The 18,087-nt window shown below is 38.4% G+C and overlaps 2 protein-coding genes across 3 annotated transcripts; one reads left to right on the top strand and one right to left on the bottom strand.

Moving 5' to 3' along the window:
- Nucleotides 1–9,016: 9,016 nt before the first annotated feature.
- Nucleotides 9,017–14,627, top strand: LOC142548912 (protein REDUCED WALL ACETYLATION 3-like). 2 transcript variants are annotated; one of them, XM_075657548.1, is made up of 16 exons: nt 9,017–9,358; nt 9,834–9,925; nt 10,097–10,234; nt 10,321–10,377; nt 10,453–10,525; nt 10,872–11,030; nt 11,515–11,664; nt 11,793–12,048; nt 12,175–12,290; nt 12,365–12,451; nt 12,537–12,625; nt 12,799–12,861; nt 13,002–13,058; nt 13,367–13,463; nt 13,703–13,866; nt 14,286–14,627. In XM_075657548.1, exons 1-15 carry the CDS (start codon nt 9,323–9,325, stop codon nt 13,856–13,858), a joined length of 1,626 nt encoding a protein of 541 aa, XP_075513663.1. In that variant the 5' UTR covers nt 9,017–9,322; the 3' UTR covers nt 13,859–13,866; nt 14,286–14,627. The 2 variants fall into 2 exon arrangements, with proteins under 2 accessions (XP_075513663.1, XP_075513662.1); XM_075657547.1 differs by having other exon boundaries at nt 10,094–10,234.
- A 1,555-nt stretch (nt 14,628–16,182) lies between these two features.
- Nucleotides 16,183–17,154, bottom strand: LOC142548911 (chlorophyll a-b binding protein 40, chloroplastic-like). Its single transcript, XM_075657546.1, has one exon. It carries the CDS (start codon nt 17,087–17,089, stop codon nt 16,295–16,297), a length of 795 nt encoding a protein of 264 aa, XP_075513661.1. The 5' UTR covers nt 17,090–17,154; the 3' UTR covers nt 16,183–16,294.
- Between the last annotated feature and the right edge of the window lie 933 nt (nt 17,155–18,087).

The following is an 18,087-nucleotide window of genomic DNA, read 5'->3' as shown; positions in this document are numbered from 1 at the left end:
TCTTCGCCAAGTACTTCACTGAAGAGGTACGCTCTCGTCTGACCAGGGAATTTATGACGCTGAGACAAGGAGACAGTAGTGTGGCAGATTTTGTCAGAAAGTTTGAGAGGGGGTGTTACTTCGTACCCCTCATTGCGAATGATGCCCAAGCAAAGCGGAGGTATTTCATGGATGGACTGTGGCCGATCTTGCGCCGTGACGTGGGGGTAGCCTGCCCTACTACTTATGCAGTCGCCGTATCTAGAGCGTTGGCGGCAGAGCAAGACCAGCGAGACATTGAGGCAGACAGGCAGGGCAAAAGGTCCTATCAGGCTCCACCGCAGCAGCAGCAGCAGTATCAGAGGCCTCAATTTAAGAAATCGTATCAGGGGCCACCAGGGAAGAAGCCTTATCAGGGACCGCCGAGGGGCAAGGGTCCCATTCAGCAGCAGGGAGCGCCTCAGAAGCCCGTTAATTTTCCAGTGTGCCCTAAGTGCAACCGTCAGCATCCAGGGCAATGCTTGTATGGGTCAGGTAGATGTTTAAAATGTGGAGCTACTGACCACATGTTGAAAGAATGCCCACAGTGGAAGCAGCCAACTCAGGGTAGGGTATTCGCCATGCATGCTCAGGAGGCGAACCCAGACACTAAACTACTGACTGGTAAACTTTTCTACCTAAACTCAGTATTATTTTGACTTGCATGTGGAAATTTTTATTTGGGATTATTAGTGTGCTAGTATTATCTTGTGTGACTTGGGATATTGAGTCCTATTATGCTTTGGGTTACTGTTAGTAATTCTGTGATATAAGTTTTGTGTTGTGCTAACGTCTCTCAGGAAGTATTTTCATTAAGAGAATAGCTACTCAGGCCTTGATAGACTCAGGAGCCACCCATTCATTCATCTCAGAGACGTTTGCTAGTCACTTGGATATCAAGACCATCGGCCTCGACGTGAATTATTCAGTGACAGTCCCATCAGGGGAAGAACTGTTAGCTACTAGAGTGGTCAGAGATATCGATCTAGAATTGCATGGCCATTTAGTGTATGCAGATTTGATCCTACTACCAATGACAGAGTTCGATATTATTTTGGGAATGGACTGGCTGACTAAGAACATAGTTCTGATTGATTTCCAGAAAAGATCAGTACTGATTAGACCGTTGGGAATGGAGCAGTTTTTATTTGAGCCATCCAGATGGAGGAGTTTTCCTTGCATGATCTCCTGCATTCAGGTGAGGAGACTGATTTCCAAGGGTTGTCACGCTTTCTTAGCCAGCATGGCATCTGCACCTGAAGTGCTCACTCCATCTTTAGCAGACGTGCTAGTAGTCAGGGACTTCCCAGACGTCTTTCCAGATGACGTCACAGGACTTCCACCAGATAGAGAGGTGGAGTTTGCCATTGATCTCATGCCAGGCACAGTGCCAATCTCTAAGGCACCGTATAGATTAGCTCCAGCAGAAATGCTAGAACTTAAGCAACAGATTCAGGAACTTTTAGACAAGGAATTTATCCGCCCGAGTTTCTCACCGTGGGGCGCGCCAGTGCTCTTTGTGAAAAAGAAGGATGGGAGCATGAGACTGTGCATCGATTACCGTGAGCTGAACAAGGTAACGATCAAGAATAAGTACCCGTTGCCTAGAATCGAAGATTTGTTTGATCACTTACAGGGAGCTACCATGTTCTCTAAGATAGATCTTCGATCAGGGTATCATCAGCTGAAAGTGAAGGATGCAGATGTCCACAAGACAGCTTTAAAGACCAGATATGGGAATTACGAGTTCTTAGTGATGCCATTTGGAGTGACAAATGCTCCAGCTATTTTCATGGATCTCATGAACCGAGTATTTTAGTCGTTCCTCGATCAGTTCGTCATAGTATTCATTGACGATATTCTTATATATTCGAAGAGCCATGAGGAGCATAGTCAGCATTTGAGAACAATGTTACAGGTTTTGCAGAGACACAAGTTGTATGCAAAATTCAGTAAGTGTGAATTTTGGTTGGAGAAAATAGCATTTTTAGGAGATATAATATATAGCAGTGTTATTGAGGTGGATCCAGCTAAGGTGGTGACAGTTAAAGAATGGATTGAGCCGAAGAATGCATCAGAGATCCGCAGTTTCCTAGGCTTAGCAGGCTACTACAGAAAGTTTATTCAGGGATTTTCTTCGATAGCAGTGCCACTCACCTCATTGACCAAGAAGAATGTCAAATTCATATGGAGTGAAGAGTGTCAGAAGAGCTTTGATACCTTGAAACAAGCTCTTATCACAGCGCCAGTGTTAGCCATGCCAGCAGGACAAGATAATTTTGTGTTGTACACCGATGCTTCTAAGCTCGGTTTGGGCGCAGTATTGATGCAGAATGGTCGGGTTATAGCTTATGCTTCCAGACAGTTAAAAGTGCATGAAAAAAATTATCCGACTCATGATCTCGAGTTAGCTGCCGTGGTCTTTGCTTTGAAGATTTGGAGACATTATTTGTACGGCGAGAGATGTCAGATATTCACTGATCACAAGAGTCTAAAGTATTTCTTCACGCAAAAAGAACTTAACATGAGACAAAGACGGTGGTTGGAGTTAGTAAAAGACTATGATTGTGAAATTAGCTATCATCCAGGGAAAGCTAATGTTGTGGCAGATGCTTTGAGTAGAAAGGTAGCAATCTTAGCACAGCTGTCAGTGCAGAGATCTCTTCAGTCTGAGATTCAAAGGTTTGACTTGGAAGTTTATCGCGAGGGCAGAGCTCCTAAGCTGTCTAATCTGATGGTCCAATCTTCCTTGTTAGACCGTATCCGAGCAGGTCAGCCTTCAGATGAGCAGTTATTGAAATGGAGGCTGAAAGATGAAGCCAAAGGCAGTGTACTCTATTCAGTGTCCGATGATATTGTGAGATACAGAGATAGAATGTGGGTGCCTAGTGTTGATTCAATTAGACATGATATTTTGTCAGAGGCACATGCATCTCCGTATTCTATTCATCCAGGAGGTACCAAGATGTACAAAGACCTACAGATTTTGTATTGGTGGCCAGGGATGAAGCGAGACATCCGCAGATTTGTGTCAGAATGCCTCACTTGTCAACAGGTGAAGGCAGATCATCAGAGGCCAGCAGGAATGCTTAAGCCACTCCCTATTCCAGAGTGAAAATGGGAGAATATCACTATGGATTTTGTCGTTGGGTTGCCAAGATCAGTTATGGGTTTTAATGCCATTTGGGTTATTGTGGACCGACTCACTAAGTCAGCACATTTCTTACCGGTGAAAATGACTTTCTCCATGACTCAGTATGCAGAGCTTTATATCCGGGAGATAGTCTGTTTGCACGGGATTCCAGTTTCGATCGTGTCCGACAGGGACCCGAGGTTCACATCGTCTTTCTGGAAGAGCTTACATGCAGCCATGGGGACGAAGTTGCTTTTCAGTACAGCATTTCACCCGCAGACAGATGGTCAGTCTGAGCTTGTGATACAGATTTTGGAGGATTTGCTGAGAGCCTGTATGATTGATTTTCAGGGGACTTGGGAGTCGAAGTTACCTCTAGTGGAGTTTACCTACAACAACAGTTTTCAATCCTCTATAGGTATGACTCCTTATGAAGCACTATATGGAAGAAAGTGCAGATCACCGATTCATTGGGATGAAGTCGGTGAGAGATCAGAACTTGGTCCAGAGATAGTTCAGCAGACTGCAGATGTGGTAGTCAAGATTCGTGACAGAATGAAGACCGCCCAGAGCCGTCAAAAGAGTTATGCTGACAAGAGAAGAAGGGATCTTGAGTTTGCCGTAGGTGATCATGTATTCGTCAAAATAGCACCTATGAAGGGTGTTATGAGATTTGGGAAGAGAGGCAAGCTTAGTCCGAGATTTATTGGGCCGTTCGAAATTCTTGACAGAGTTGGAACTCTAGCTTATCGTGTAGCCTTACCGCCGAATTTGTCCGGAGTGCACAATGTGTTCCACGTTTCTATGTTGAGGAAGTATCTAGCTAATCCTTCGCATATTCTGAGCCATGAGCCATTGCAGTTGACTCCAGATCTGTCTTATGAGGAAAGACCGATTCAAATCTTAGACAGGCAAGAGCGTAGGCTTCGGAACAAGACGACTAAGCTAGTCAAAGTCCAGTGGCTGAATCAATCAGTGGAGGAGGCCACTTGGGAAGCTGAAGCAGACATGAGACCCGGAGTTGTTCGGTAAGACTTAATTTCGAGGACGAAATTTTTGTAAGTGGGGGAGAAACTGTAAAGCCCAAAAATCAGTATACGTAAAATTTATGCATTTATTTAATTTATGAAATTTCATTATTTTAATATTTATGTTTAATTGATCTACGTTAAAATGTTTTCTTTAGTTTTATGTTTCAGACGATTATTCGAGGCGGGATCGAGGAAAAGAGATCGGGATGATTTTTAGTGACTTTAATTGTGATATTTTATTTTAAGTTAGGTTTGAGGCATTTTAAATAATTTATGAAGTTTAATATTTTTAAAGCCTAATTTAAATATTAAGTCATTTTAGGATTTTTAAACTTTTAAATTTTATCAATTAGTGGATTTTAGTAAATTTATTATGGGATTAGAATTTTATTAATTTGTTGATTTGTTAACATTTTTATTAGCATGATTTATTTATTTTAAAAAAAAACACTTTATAATTACTAATTAGGTGGTTTATTACACACCACACACACATATTAAAATATTCAATTATTCCAACACCTTTTCACACTCACTCATACACGTATACACACATCCTTTCATTATAAACAAAACACACATGTTTATTATTTTATTTGACTAAGGAGAGAAGAGAATTTTTCTTTAAACTCTCCTCCATCAACCTCTATATCATTTCTCTCCTCTCCAACTTCTTCTTCAGCAATCGTTCCTTCCCTCTGAAATTTCCAACAATATTTTGTTGAGTTTATTTCAAGAAAATTGAGCCACCTTCGTCCCGGATCGTCTCTCGCTCCGTCTCCACTTCAGTGTCGTCGTTTCGGTATTATTTAATCGTCAAAGGCACGTATAATCTCTCTTTTCTGTATCGATCATGTCATATTATGCGTGTGTTGTTATTTATGCTTAAAATCATGTGTATGATGTGTAGAAGTTTGAGCAAATACGTTGGGACAGCTTTTGAAACAATTTTTAGATCTACAATTTTCGTTTTTATGGTTCTGGTAAAAACTGCGAAATTTCGGTTCATATTTTGAGAAAAGTTTCAACAACAAAAACGTAGAACTTTTCGATGCCTTCGATTTGATATAAAATTCGAGATTTTTGGATTAAAATTGAGTGAGTTATGGCATTTTTCGTGGGACTGCTCAAACTGCAATTTTTACGTAAATTGTGTTCCTAAAGTTTTATGTTGCAGGCCTCGTTGGGGATCGACGGGTGATCGTTGCTGCGTATAGGTATATTATTTATTATGTTGGGATGTATAATGAAGCTTCGTTTCTTGTCGATAGGCGCTTGGGAGATTGAATGTCGTATAGAACTGTTTGTTGTCAAAAAGTCTCGTTCACGGGTTTGTTGGGTTGATTGTGATTTTGGTTGTTTTGGGACAATTGTTTAGGCTTGGGTCATTGAATTAGTAGCCTAAGATGAGCTCGTGGTGTTGATTCTTGGTCTGTGCAGTCGAGTCGAGGGAGTTAAGCATATCACGTTCAGAATTTTCGTAAGTTTCATGCCACCGCAGGTACACGGACCCGGACACGGACCTCTCCACGGGTCCGTGCCTTTGTTTCCTTCGAGTAGCCATTTTTGCGAGCCAACACGGACCCCTTACGGACCTAGGCACGAGGTCCGTGCCTCCTATTCCTTTTGAGTATTACTTGGCAGTACCTAGACAGACCTGTACAGAGACCCGGGGTCGGGGTCCGTGTACTCACGTATTTTAGGAAAATTTATTTATGATTTTGAGGTTTGATGTTATGGTTTAGAGCAAGGATTTATCAAAGTCGTGTCATTGGAAATTATAGAATGTCCTAAGAAATTATTGAGCTTGAGAGTAAGCATGATATTTACGTCTAAGTTATGCAAGGTAATTATGAAATTTCATGTAGTATGTTGCAGCAACGGCCCCAGTCAAAGTCCAACGAATCCCTCGACACCAAGTAAGTATGTATGACGTGCAAAGAAAATATTTTAAGTTTTTGAGGTATGCTAAATGTCTTGTGACCAAATTATGTTTAGGATTGGAAAGCGTTAAATTATGAACGGGGACCAATCCACCCGTTAAATTATGAACGGGTTAGATCGAGGTTGGAAAGCGTTAAATTATGAACGGGGACCAACCAGCCCGTTAAATTATGAACGGGGATCTTATGTATGTGGCAGTGGATACGTTTCTGTCAGCCCAGTACTGTGGTTTGTCTGATCAGGCATTTATTATGTTATGTGTCACTTGCTTTGAAACATCCTCTACGAAAAATATTGAAGTTATGTATGTTCAAGTATGTTTATGAAAAGTTTAAGTTGATGGCACGTCTAATTATTTATGTATGTAAATTCAAGTTTATGATGTAGGTTCAACTTTCAAGTATGTATGTTATATTTTGAAATTTTATGTGGTTTTATTATGTAGTACTTGCTATCTCCACTAGACTTGATCGATGCAGGTGAGTATGTTGAGGAGGAGACAGGAGGTGGCGACCAAGGGGCATGCTTCGACTGAGCGGAAGGCTAAACCCGAGGACCACTAAGTTTATGTTTTTATGAAAAGTTTAAAATACTCTGCTTTTATGTTGGATGTGAGACATTTGAAACAAGTATGTTGTTGGAAAATTTATTTGGTGATGTTGATTTCAAATATTAATATGATGAATGATGAGTGACGACCTTATAGATTTTATGTTTAAGAAAATTTTAAATTTTTCCGCAAATTTTGAAGTAGTAAAAATTAGGGTACGTTACAGTATTGGAAAGCGTTAAATTATGAACGGGGACCAATCCACCCGTTAAATTATGAACGGGTTAGATCGAGGTTGGAAAGCGTTAAATTATGAACGGGGACCAACCAGCCCGTTAAATTATGAACGGGGATCTTATGTATGTGGCAGTGGATACGTTTCTGTCAGCCTAGTACTGTGGTTTGTATGATCAGGCATTTATTATGTTATGGGTCACTTGCTTTGAAACATCCTCTACGAAAAATATTGAAGTTATGTATGTTCAAGTATATTCAAGTATGCAAGTATGTTTATGAAAAGTTTAAGTTGATGGCACGTCTAATTATTTATGTATGTAAATTCAAGTTTATGATGTATGTTCAACTTTCAAGTATGTATGTTATATTTTGAAATTTTATGTGGTTTTATTATGTAGTACTTGCTATCTCCAGTTTATACGTGTTGAGTCTTTAGACTCACTAGACTTGATCGATGCAGGTGAGTATGTTGAGTAGGAGACAGGAGGTGGCGACCAAGGGGCATGCTTGGACTGAGCGGAAGGCTAAACCCGAGGACCACTAAATTTATGTTTTTATGAAAAGTTTAAAATACTCTGCTTTATGTTGGATGTGAGACATTTGAAACAAGTATGTTGTTGGAAAATTTATTTGGTGATGTTGATTTCAAATATTAATATGATGAATGATGAGTGACGACCTTATAGATTTTATGTTTAAGAAAATTTTAAATTTTTCCGCAAATTTTGAAGTAGTAAAAATTAGGGTACGTTACAGTTGGTATCAGAGCCGACCTCTCTTAGTACGGTGTGGTTCGGGGACGAACCAAGCGGAAGCTGGTGGGCATGTGAGGCCCGGGGCCGAAGAGGGCGGGGGGTGATCGCCGGTGCCATCAGTTGCACGGACAATGAGCGGCTCCTGGCAGGCTTCTAGGTGGTGGGAACATGAATGAACCGACCCACACGGGAATGAGAGGGATTCCGAGACTGTTCAATGTAATGGACTGTACAGTTGAAGAGGGCTTTAAAAGATTTGATTTGTACTACTCATATCACGAATGTGCATTTTCTTTTCGGTAGCTCATCACATAAGAACTCCAAAGTTAAGCGTGCTTGACTTGGGGTAATTTTGGGATGGGTGACCTCCTGGGAAGTTTCTCAGGGTGTGTGTGAATGAGGACATAAGCACGCTGGAAAGACTCGTCTTGATACAGTGAGGACAGTTGTCGAATCTGGGACGTTACACTTATTTTCATGGCTTAATAGACCAAGTCCGAAATTTAAAATCCTTTGCTCCTTATCATTATTTAAACAAATATAAAATATAATTAAAATACAATTGCTGAAATTTGATTCTGACATCTATAGAAAAAGTCGAAACAATGACATTATTACAAAATAACTTTTTAAAACGCGTCTACTCTAAAAATGTAATATTTAATTCTAAAATTTTTCGGGAATTTTTTTTTTCGAAAACCTTTCCCAAAAATATCAATTTTGTCCAATCAATAAATTGTAATTATTTATTTTATGTCAATATTAAGAATGGGTAAAAATGAAAATTAGAACCTTCACTAGAGATATTTGTTGAGCTGCCATTAATTATCAATATTTCAGATATACATAAAATAGAAGAAAACATCAATATATATAGAACATTATTATGTTCAATGAATCAGCCATTAAGCCAAAATCAGGCACAAATTCATTACTCCAAACGGCTATTATTACTTTACAAATGTTTATTTATGTCACACTAATCATGTTTATTTTCGATGCAAATTGGTATTATAATCATGTCTAAGTACCTATTTAATTCATCGTCCTATTTAATTCATGGAATGTCTAAATTTATATTATTTAAATAGAATATCATATAATATCTACTGTTTAATCTATCTGATATATTAATTAATGTTTCACGAAAATTTTTATGACATCGTCTCACGTGTCAATTTTAGATATGAGACATATCTTTTATTTGATTTCAAATATTTTAATTTTTATTATTTTTGACTTCAAATATGAAATCGATGGACTCATTTATTAAATATGAAAAATGTAAATTTTTTTTAGTTATTACTATATAATTAAACTAATCAATATAATGAGGATTCAAGGAAGAGGGTGACATCTGGACCGAGTTCTTGAAAACGACGACGTGTTGGACCTCTCACAAACCCCACTCCCTCGTTCGTCCTCACTTAATGCTTCAGATCTCTGCAATTCTATTCTATTTTTGCTTTCATTCTTTAATCTCGTGTGTATATATGTATATATATTCCTGCAATCTCTTTATCTTCTCCATCAGCATTTAAATTGTCTGGAGTTTGGAGTCTGTAAACGTATTTTCGTGTTGCATTCGCTTGATCGACCAGAATTCTCCACGCTTGCGTCTTGGATCGTTTGTTCGTTGGGATCTTACGAGAGAATGGCGGTGGGTTCTGGACCTGTGACGCCTGGGCAGGTATAATGTTGATTTTTAGAAATTCTGGGCTGGTGATGGTTATTTCAGCTTCTCTTCTTGCATTGGCGGTGCGTTTTAGTTAGTTTACGTCTCTTTTTTTTTTTTATGTTGGCGTGCAGTTTTGGGAAGTTTGTAGTGTTTATGTTTTGAATTTTCACTTGTAGTTTTTTTGTCGTTTTGTTTTCCTTCTGTGGCGTGATTATAGTTTGTTTTGTTCTCTCTCTTATTATTATCAGCACTAAGAAGTGATGTTCGGTTGATCCATTGTATTGAGTTATTCACGTGTGATTGGTTGACGATATTTTGATACTATTATGTAGTGACATCCGTTGCTTTGTTTGGTTATTCTTCTTGAATTTATTTTGTTTAAATCCGCTTTTGCTTTTTGCATATCTGTACTGCTTGTTAAGTTTAATCTTTCCTTGATCTATGAATCACTAGACATACTGTGAAATCATTACTTGTGATGTTTCAGGTGTCATTTTTGCTTGGTGTTATCCCAATTTGTATTGCATGGATATATTCCGAGTGGTTGGAACATCAGAAGTCATCATCCCCTTCAAAAGTGTAAGTGTACATTGTTTCTTTTGTCCTCTTCTTACCTACAGTCTACATATTTTCCATATCTTGAAGCATTATACCTGGCAATTGAAATGTGTGGCTTTTTCAAGAAGTGGAAGGGTAAAAATTAATTATTTTGCATTCTCTTTTGGTACTTAATTGCTTTTATGACAGTAGTCATTCGGATATAAATCTTCTCGAATTGGAAAATAAAATTGATAAAGAAGATGATCGAGCTGTGCTGCTGGAAGGTGGTTTTGCTAACTCAACTCCGCAGAAGTTGTCCACCCCGTCGATTAAAACTAACTTAATCAGGTGAGTGTGATGATTTTGAATGGTAAATTTGGAGAGTTTTGCCATTTTAGAAGTCTTTCAACCTTTTTGTGGATTTCACATTTTAGGTTTCTCACAATGGAGGACTCATTTTTGCTTGAAAATCGACTACTTTTGAGAGCAATGTTAGTTTTTTTATTATTTGATTTCATCGTATAAGGTTCTTTTCATATTGTGAATGATGTCAAGATCTTTTGCAGGGCTGAATTTGTGGGAATTATATTTTATTTCTATTTGTGTGACCGCACAACTTTTTTTGCGGATTCCAAAAAGGTGCCCTTCATCTTTATCCATCCTTTAATTGTTGGAACTTTTCATTCATTTGTTTAAGTAATGTGTGCAGTAACATGATTCTGATATTTTTTTATTAGCATTTCATTGACTTCTATTGTTAATCAAGTAGCATAAGGAGAGATACACTGTTATTCTTATTATCAACTATATTTTAATGTATTTTTTTTCAACCTTTTAACTAAACATGTAAATGATCATAATAGGTCTATAAACTAAAGCCAAATTGCTCCTATTTCTCATCTTTTGACTTGTAATGCATGTTATACGTAAATTATACTCTTCCTCAGTCAGTGTAAGCTTATTATTTGTTTTCTTTGTTGGACAGAGTTACAGTCGAGATGTCTTCCTTTTTTTGTACATTCTTCTCATCATAGCTTCAGCAATGACATCTATCAAGAAACATAATGACAAGTCAGCATTTTCTGGAAAATCTATACTTTATCTTAATCGCCATCAGACTGAAGAGTGGAAAGGATGGATGCAGGCAAGTATTTGTGGCAAACCGTTCATAAATATGGTTTAGAATCTTGAAAGAGTTGTGTGTGAAGCATTTATCTGGATTCTGGTTGAATACCAAGAAAGGAGAAAAACAGAATAAAAACTACTGCATTCAAGTTCTCTTTCATAAGTTGCACAGAAATGTTTAAGCTCTCACTATGTTCTTTCTGCCAGATGGAAGTTGGGATTTTTTTACTTCGCACCTGTCTACAATTATCTTCTGTTCACCAGAATCTGATACTTTCATATCATTTTGATACTGTCTGTGTGTCTGTTATTTCTGTGCATTCACACTCTGTGTGCAAAGTTTAAGTTTTTCCTTTTCTATTAGTTATCTTCTGCTCAGCAGAAATCGGATACCTGTAGATCATTTTGATAAGTCTGTCTGGCTGCTGCTGCTGCGCACTAACAGTAACACGCCTTGTGCACAAGGCCTTTGACAGTTGTATGCCTTTTGCCATGTTTTATAGGTTCTGTTTTTGATGTACCATTACTTTGCGGCATCGGAAATTTACAACGCGGTTCGTGTTTTGATTGCTGCATATGTGTGGATGACTGGGTTTGGGAACTTCTCCTATTACTATGTTAGAAAAGATTTTAGTATTGCTCGATTTGCACAGGTGACATTGTAATCTGCTTTATATTTTTTCGTTGAACTTGATTTTCTTATATTTTATTTTCTTTTTACGTTGGATTTGGTTTGTTAAAACAATTTTCTTAAGACAAATATGATTTGTTGTCTGTGCAGATGATGTGGAGGCTAAATTTTTTCGTGGCATTTTGTTGTATTGCTCTCAACAACGACTATATGCTTTACTATATCTGTCCAATGCATACTCTATTCACTCTTATGGTATATGGGGCCCTTGGGATTGGCCACCACTATAATGAGATAAGATCGGTGATTGTTTTGAAATTTTTTATGTGCTTCATTGTGGTGATTTTGGTGTGGGAAATACCTGGAGTTTTTGACATAATCTGGAGTCCTCTGACTTTTCTGTTCGGTACGTAACCATCAGTGATTAGCATCTAATCATAATTGGCCAAAATGAGAAATTTAAATTTATTGTTTTAATTTCTAGTCTGATTTCAGCCTCGGCTGCCTGATTATTCTTTTATCTTAATGACAGGGTACAGGGATCCTGCCAAACCAGATCTTCCATTAATGCATGAATGGCATTTTAGATCTGGGCTTGATCGCTATATATGGATCATCGGAATGATTTATGCCCATTATCACCCAAATGTACTGCCAAAGAGAGATTAAATTGCTGATTGTACCTTCTCTTATGATCTCTTTATTCAATTTTATCCTTGTAGGTTGAAAAGTGGATGGAGAAACTGGAGGAGTGTGAGATCAAGCGGAGACGGTCAATTAAGATATCCGTTGTTACGGTCGCCTTAATTGTAAATCATTTCATTCACGAAACTGGATTTTGGATGATTCATATTTACTTCGAAATCTAATTTCTTGCTAATTTCCTGTCTTAAGCTGGGCTATTTTTGGTATGAATGCATTTACAAGCTGGACAAGATTGCTTACAACAAGCTTCATCCTTACACATCATGGATGCCAATAGCGTGCGAATCAATATTTTTTCTTAGTCTATCTACTTATTCCTAAATTATCTTTTCATTCTATTTGAGTGAAAATTATTTCTATAGTTGGCAAGAAAGAGAGCTTTATAGCAATGTCCAAAACCATTAGTTTAGTTTGCTGATCGATTGAAATTATCTGTGTTTTTATCTTTCAGCGTCTACCTGTGTTTGAGGAATTTCAGTCAGCATATTCGAAATTTCTCTTTGACCCTTTTTGCGTAAGTTTTGTTTTTTTGTTATATTTTTATTTTAACTGCCTAGCTCTTTTCAGTGAAAAAAATTATCTTTTTTGGGCTAAAGCTAAACCCAGGGGTTTCCATTTTTTTTCTCTTGTTGTACAACTGTTTTTGGGTACCAGGTGGCTTGGAAAAATTACTCTGGAAACCTACATTTCCCAGTTTCATATCTGGCTGAGGTGTGTGAGTTTATTCTCTTGCTTGTTTGTCGATATTTACTTATTGGAATGATTATTTGATACAAATTCCATTGCTTATACATGGTCTGTCATAGTAATGTATTCACTTGTTTGCTTCTATTAATATGATAAACGAGAAGTACTTTTTCCCCAGTAGAAGGCATATAAAATTTATCTATAAAATGTTTTCAGTGCTTATTCCAAGATGTTTTCTTCTTGTTCGTCTGAGGAACTAGGGAATTGTGAAATTTGCCACGTAGCTAACACAATCTAAATCACATGGCTAACAAGTTTCCTACAATATGCAGATCAAATATGCCAAATGGACAGCCTAAATGGTTGCTCTGTTTCATTCCAGATTATCCATTACTTAACTTCATGCTCACCACCTCCATTTACATATTGGTAAGTAAATTTCTGCTTTGTTCCAATTCTTTTCTCTCTCTCTTTTCAATTGCAACTTGAGGGAGAGCAAGTTTTGTTCCTGCGGGGTTTGAACCCTGACCTCTCCCCCAATGGGGATAGGACTATACCCACTTCACCACATGGGTGGTGGCTGTTTTGTTCCCATTCTTCAAGTTAATGACTGATTAAATGCTCCTTGCCTAATGGAATTTCTGTTTTCAATATGTTCACCACCACAGGTGTCTTACCGGCTTTTTGAACTGACCAACACATTCAAGGGAGCTTTCATACCCACGAGAGACGATAAGAAGCTATTTTACAATTTTGTTGCTGGAACATGCATCTGTGTCGGTTTATATTGCATCGCATTAGCCTTTCTTCAAGTCACTCACTAACATGACGGGTTAGTTCTTTATCCCTGGATGATCAGTGTATACTGTATAGTTAGTGATGAAAAAAGTTTGCCCGACAGGGTGCTTAAACACGCTTGATGCTTCTAACCCTGGATTCATTTCTTAAATTCAACCATAAAAGTTCTGTAAGCAGTCAAAATTTCATCTGCTGGAACCATTAGAATTTTGACCTTGTGATTATTTTGTTGGACGAAATGGTTGAACCATTAGACATGAAGCCGTTAAAAGGTTTAAACATGGCATTAAGATGTGTTGAGACGGCGCATATGTGCAAGAAAAATACTATTTTTGGCTTTGTCATTGGACGTGTCTTGTCAAGCACCTGAACTCGAATGGTTCGGTTTTTAAGCTGAATCTCCATATACTATAGTTCCACTCTTCAGTTTATATATAATCATTATTTTTGCAGGAATTTTCTCTATCAAAAATGTGAAAGTGGAGCTGTTTGAAAAAGAGATATTGGTGACTATGGAAGTTGGAAAAAATACATAACATTATGGTTATAGGAAAGGCCTTACCTCGGAACTACATGATGAGGCTAGAGCTTGCTACCAGTTTTGTTAACCATCATCGTCACAAGCTCGATTTAGTTACGATAGTAAATCAAGTTATTAGCTCGAATGTTAGCACGAAAAACTGATCATAGGAAAGCATGTCCCGGAACGTTTATTCCCACGTTTTTGCTCATTTAGTTCTGTTACACATTCATGTATGATCGATCGATTTCGGTAAACATAGTTTCATTTATTTCTACAGCGTTTCTTGATACTCGTGGATGGATTGTTGGTGCTTGATTATGGTTTGAAAAATCAAGCAACATTTGTGGGTGAGATTGTTATGTTCCCGAAAAATCGGTGTGAAGGATAGACAAGAGTTTACGAAGATAATGAGGCGGCCAAATTTATTACGTAAATTTGTGTTAATAAAATTAATAATAGTAATAATCAAATAGTATAACATGATTTACATTCAAATTAGTCACAAAAAATTGTTTGGATGAGGTCCACAATTCATGAAAATTCGATCATTTCAAAGGCGGGCTACATTACGAGTCAACTTAATATTTTATGCTTCCAGGTTGAATTATTAAGTAAAGAGTGAGACTTATTTGATAGTCCCCTAAAAATATATCTGGACGGACACCAGCTCATATTTGAAATTGTCCTAATTCGTTAAGGGTTGGACTTCATTATTAACCAAGGGTCGGAAAAGTGCGAGCTCATAGTCTCTTCCAAAAAAGGTCGAGCTCAAGAAAATATTGAAGAGGTTGAGTCCATTAAAATTCTGATAAGGCCGAGCTCACAAACCATTCCATAATGGTCCAAACCCATTAGCGAGGCTGAGAAATACGAACTCAAGAGCAGTTAGGGAATATGAAGATATATTCGTCATTAGATAAAAACCTTGATAAATATGAGATCTGATCGAATCTCATCGAGATTATGCGAGAGTCCTAGCCATCATGGTTAGAGAGTCCTACCATATGATGTTTTTTATCTCATTGGTCGCATTCCTTCGTAAGGTAAGAACGAAAGTAGGATTCTACCCTAGCAAGAATCATATTTCATCAAGATAACTAACCTCTCATGCACGGTTTTACAACATTCACGCTCTCTCGCTCACTCAGTACTAATATATTGCACTTTGCTCTTTGCATTCATAATCATAGCACCGACTTAAGTATCAGATAAGTCACGCCAGAAACATCTTCGGAACTCCTAACCCTATTTTTGTCTGCAAACCCACCAATATTTACCGGATCTCAAAAACTTGGAAGATTTGAAGATCAGCTAGACTGAAGCTAAGATAAAATTTTGATATCATCAGTATTAAATATCAATTACATTTTCTAACATAAACAAAAAAAAACATAGTTTTTATAAGCCCCTTAATTGGTACAAATTCGAAGATTATTAATTCGTTTGGGGGCTTTAAACTTCAACCTCATTTCATTCCATTCAAAGATTGCTACTGTACTATATTAATGGAAATTTCAAGAACAGCTCCGTCTGATTCGTATCCCTGTCTCACAAGTTATATTTCTTTATCCAGTGTGCACATTCATGTTGGTTAAAAACATTTAAACGCATTCGAGGAAAATTCTTGTCGACATAAAATGAACTAGCCTTTGCCTCAAGAGTCATGTAGTTGGAGATTTACCTACCATCCCGTCTGTAGTTAAAAATATATATATACACTAATGTTTCACTTGAACGATTTTATAAGATTTCAATCCGTCAAATTGAGGGTGATGCCTACTAAAGTTGATTGTTGAAGTTAATGGATAAAGCTGAAATTTAGCAAGCTTGAAAAAATTCATTTCTAGTCAACTCAAAGATAGCATTGTGTTCCAATAATTCACAAGTTTAGTTACAAATGGACGACAATCTCAATTGAGTGCGGTTTCAACAGTTAAATTCATTTTCCAGGGGTGAAGTTTGTAGCATATGCCCAGGCATTGTTGTTAACCGGGTCTGCAAGGTGGTCGGCGAGGTTCTCCAACGGACCTTTTCCGGTCACGATGGCCTGCACGAAGAATCCGAACATGGAAAACATGGCAAGTCTTCCATTCTTGAGTTCCTTAACCTTTAACTCAGAGAATGCCTCGGGGTCGTCAGCGAGACCCAATGGGTCGAAGCTGCCACCTGGGTATATTGGGTCGGTGACCTCGCCGAGTGGGCCGCCGGCAATACGGTAGCCCTCAACAGCCCCCATGAGAATTACCTGGGAGGCCCAGATGGCCAAGATGCTCTGAGCGTGGACCAAGCTTGGGTTGCCCAAGTAGTCAAGTCCACCTTCCTTGAAGATCTGAGATCCAGCCTTGAACCACACGGCCTCGCCGAATTTAACACCATTGCGGGACAAGAGCTCTGGGAAGACGCAACCAAGGGCTCCAAGCATGGCCCATCTGCTGTGGATCACCTCCAGCTCCCGGTTCTTGGCGAAGGTTTCAGGGTCGGCCGAGAGTCCCGCGGTATCCCAACCGTAGTCACCGGGGAATTCACCCTTGAGGTAGCTGGGGGCCTCACCAGAGAATGGTCCCAAGTACTTGACGCGGTCGGGGCCATACCATGGGCTGCCGGATGAAGCAGACTTTGAAGCAGTCTTCCTCATGGAAATCCTCCCGGTGCCTGTGATCTCGGAAGCAGATGGTGATTTGACAGCTTTTCCAGCCAAGGCTGGGGAAGAGAGAGCCATCGTCGATGAAGCCATTGCTAGCTGTTGAAGGCTGGTTGCTGATAAGGGTATCTAAGGAATTAGTGGTTGATTTGGTTGTGGGATCTCATAGGTACTTATACAAGCGGGGTCTATCGTATTGTTTATCTTTGGAGATCAAATGCTGTATTGTGATTGGTTGGGATTGTGAAATCAATCGGCAGCAGATTCTTTTCTTTTTTTCAATGCACGCTTGGCAAACTCCCATTGGTTGCCACCAAGAATCTGCATTGGATACCAATGAATTTTGATCTCAAACGAGGTAATTGGAGCCGTGGAGGCACAGACAATTCACAATCACGGGTGTGTCTGGCAATTGACGGTTTTCTGATATATGAGTTGGTAAACTTGTATGATAATATAAAAAAATGGGTAATTTTGTGTACCAAAATTCATCAATTAAACGGAAAACGACAGGGTGAAATGAATATCATGTTTATTCCATTATAATCTTGTGAAAATGTTGTCTTTTACCTCTAAAAAAGTATTTAAAAAAACATGTCACCTTTTTTACAGCAATGTGTAAAATTCTACGCCTTCGAAAAGCTTCGTTAGCATTAAAAATATTGAGACTTGATGGGTTATTCATTGCCAGCTAGACAAAGAGCAGTTGTGTAATCTTGAAAATTTTGTTTTGGAAATAAAATTAGTGATGATTTTTTCTAGAAGGGAAATTCGACCAAAAACAAAAAAGGACATGGAATCAAGAAATCACCAAGGAATTGTTTGGGTTTATTTTGGATAGTAAACGAATTTACTTGCTGGAATCCAAGTTCTTGATTCTATGAAGCTTGTAAGTAAGTTGACCACCATGTGCTCGATTGAATATCAACAACTGGTATAAGAGCCAGGTTGGTGGTTTTAGTAATCAAGGTTAATGGTAACCAAGATTGATGTGGAACATTTTGATGGCAAATCGGATTTCAAATTATGGCGCAGAAGAATGTATGCAACATTGGTCCAGCAGAGAGTTGTATGGTGCTTGGAGGGGAGAA

This window comes from Primulina tabacum, chromosome 6, assembly GCF_025594145.1.
Source record: "Primulina tabacum isolate GXHZ01 chromosome 6, ASM2559414v2, whole genome shotgun sequence".
In the NCBI taxonomy this organism is placed as follows: domain Eukaryota; kingdom Viridiplantae; phylum Streptophyta; class Magnoliopsida; order Lamiales; family Gesneriaceae; genus Primulina; species Primulina tabacum.
Note: the sequence above shows the minus strand (reverse complement) of the source record. Positions and strands in the feature narration are given on the sequence as shown.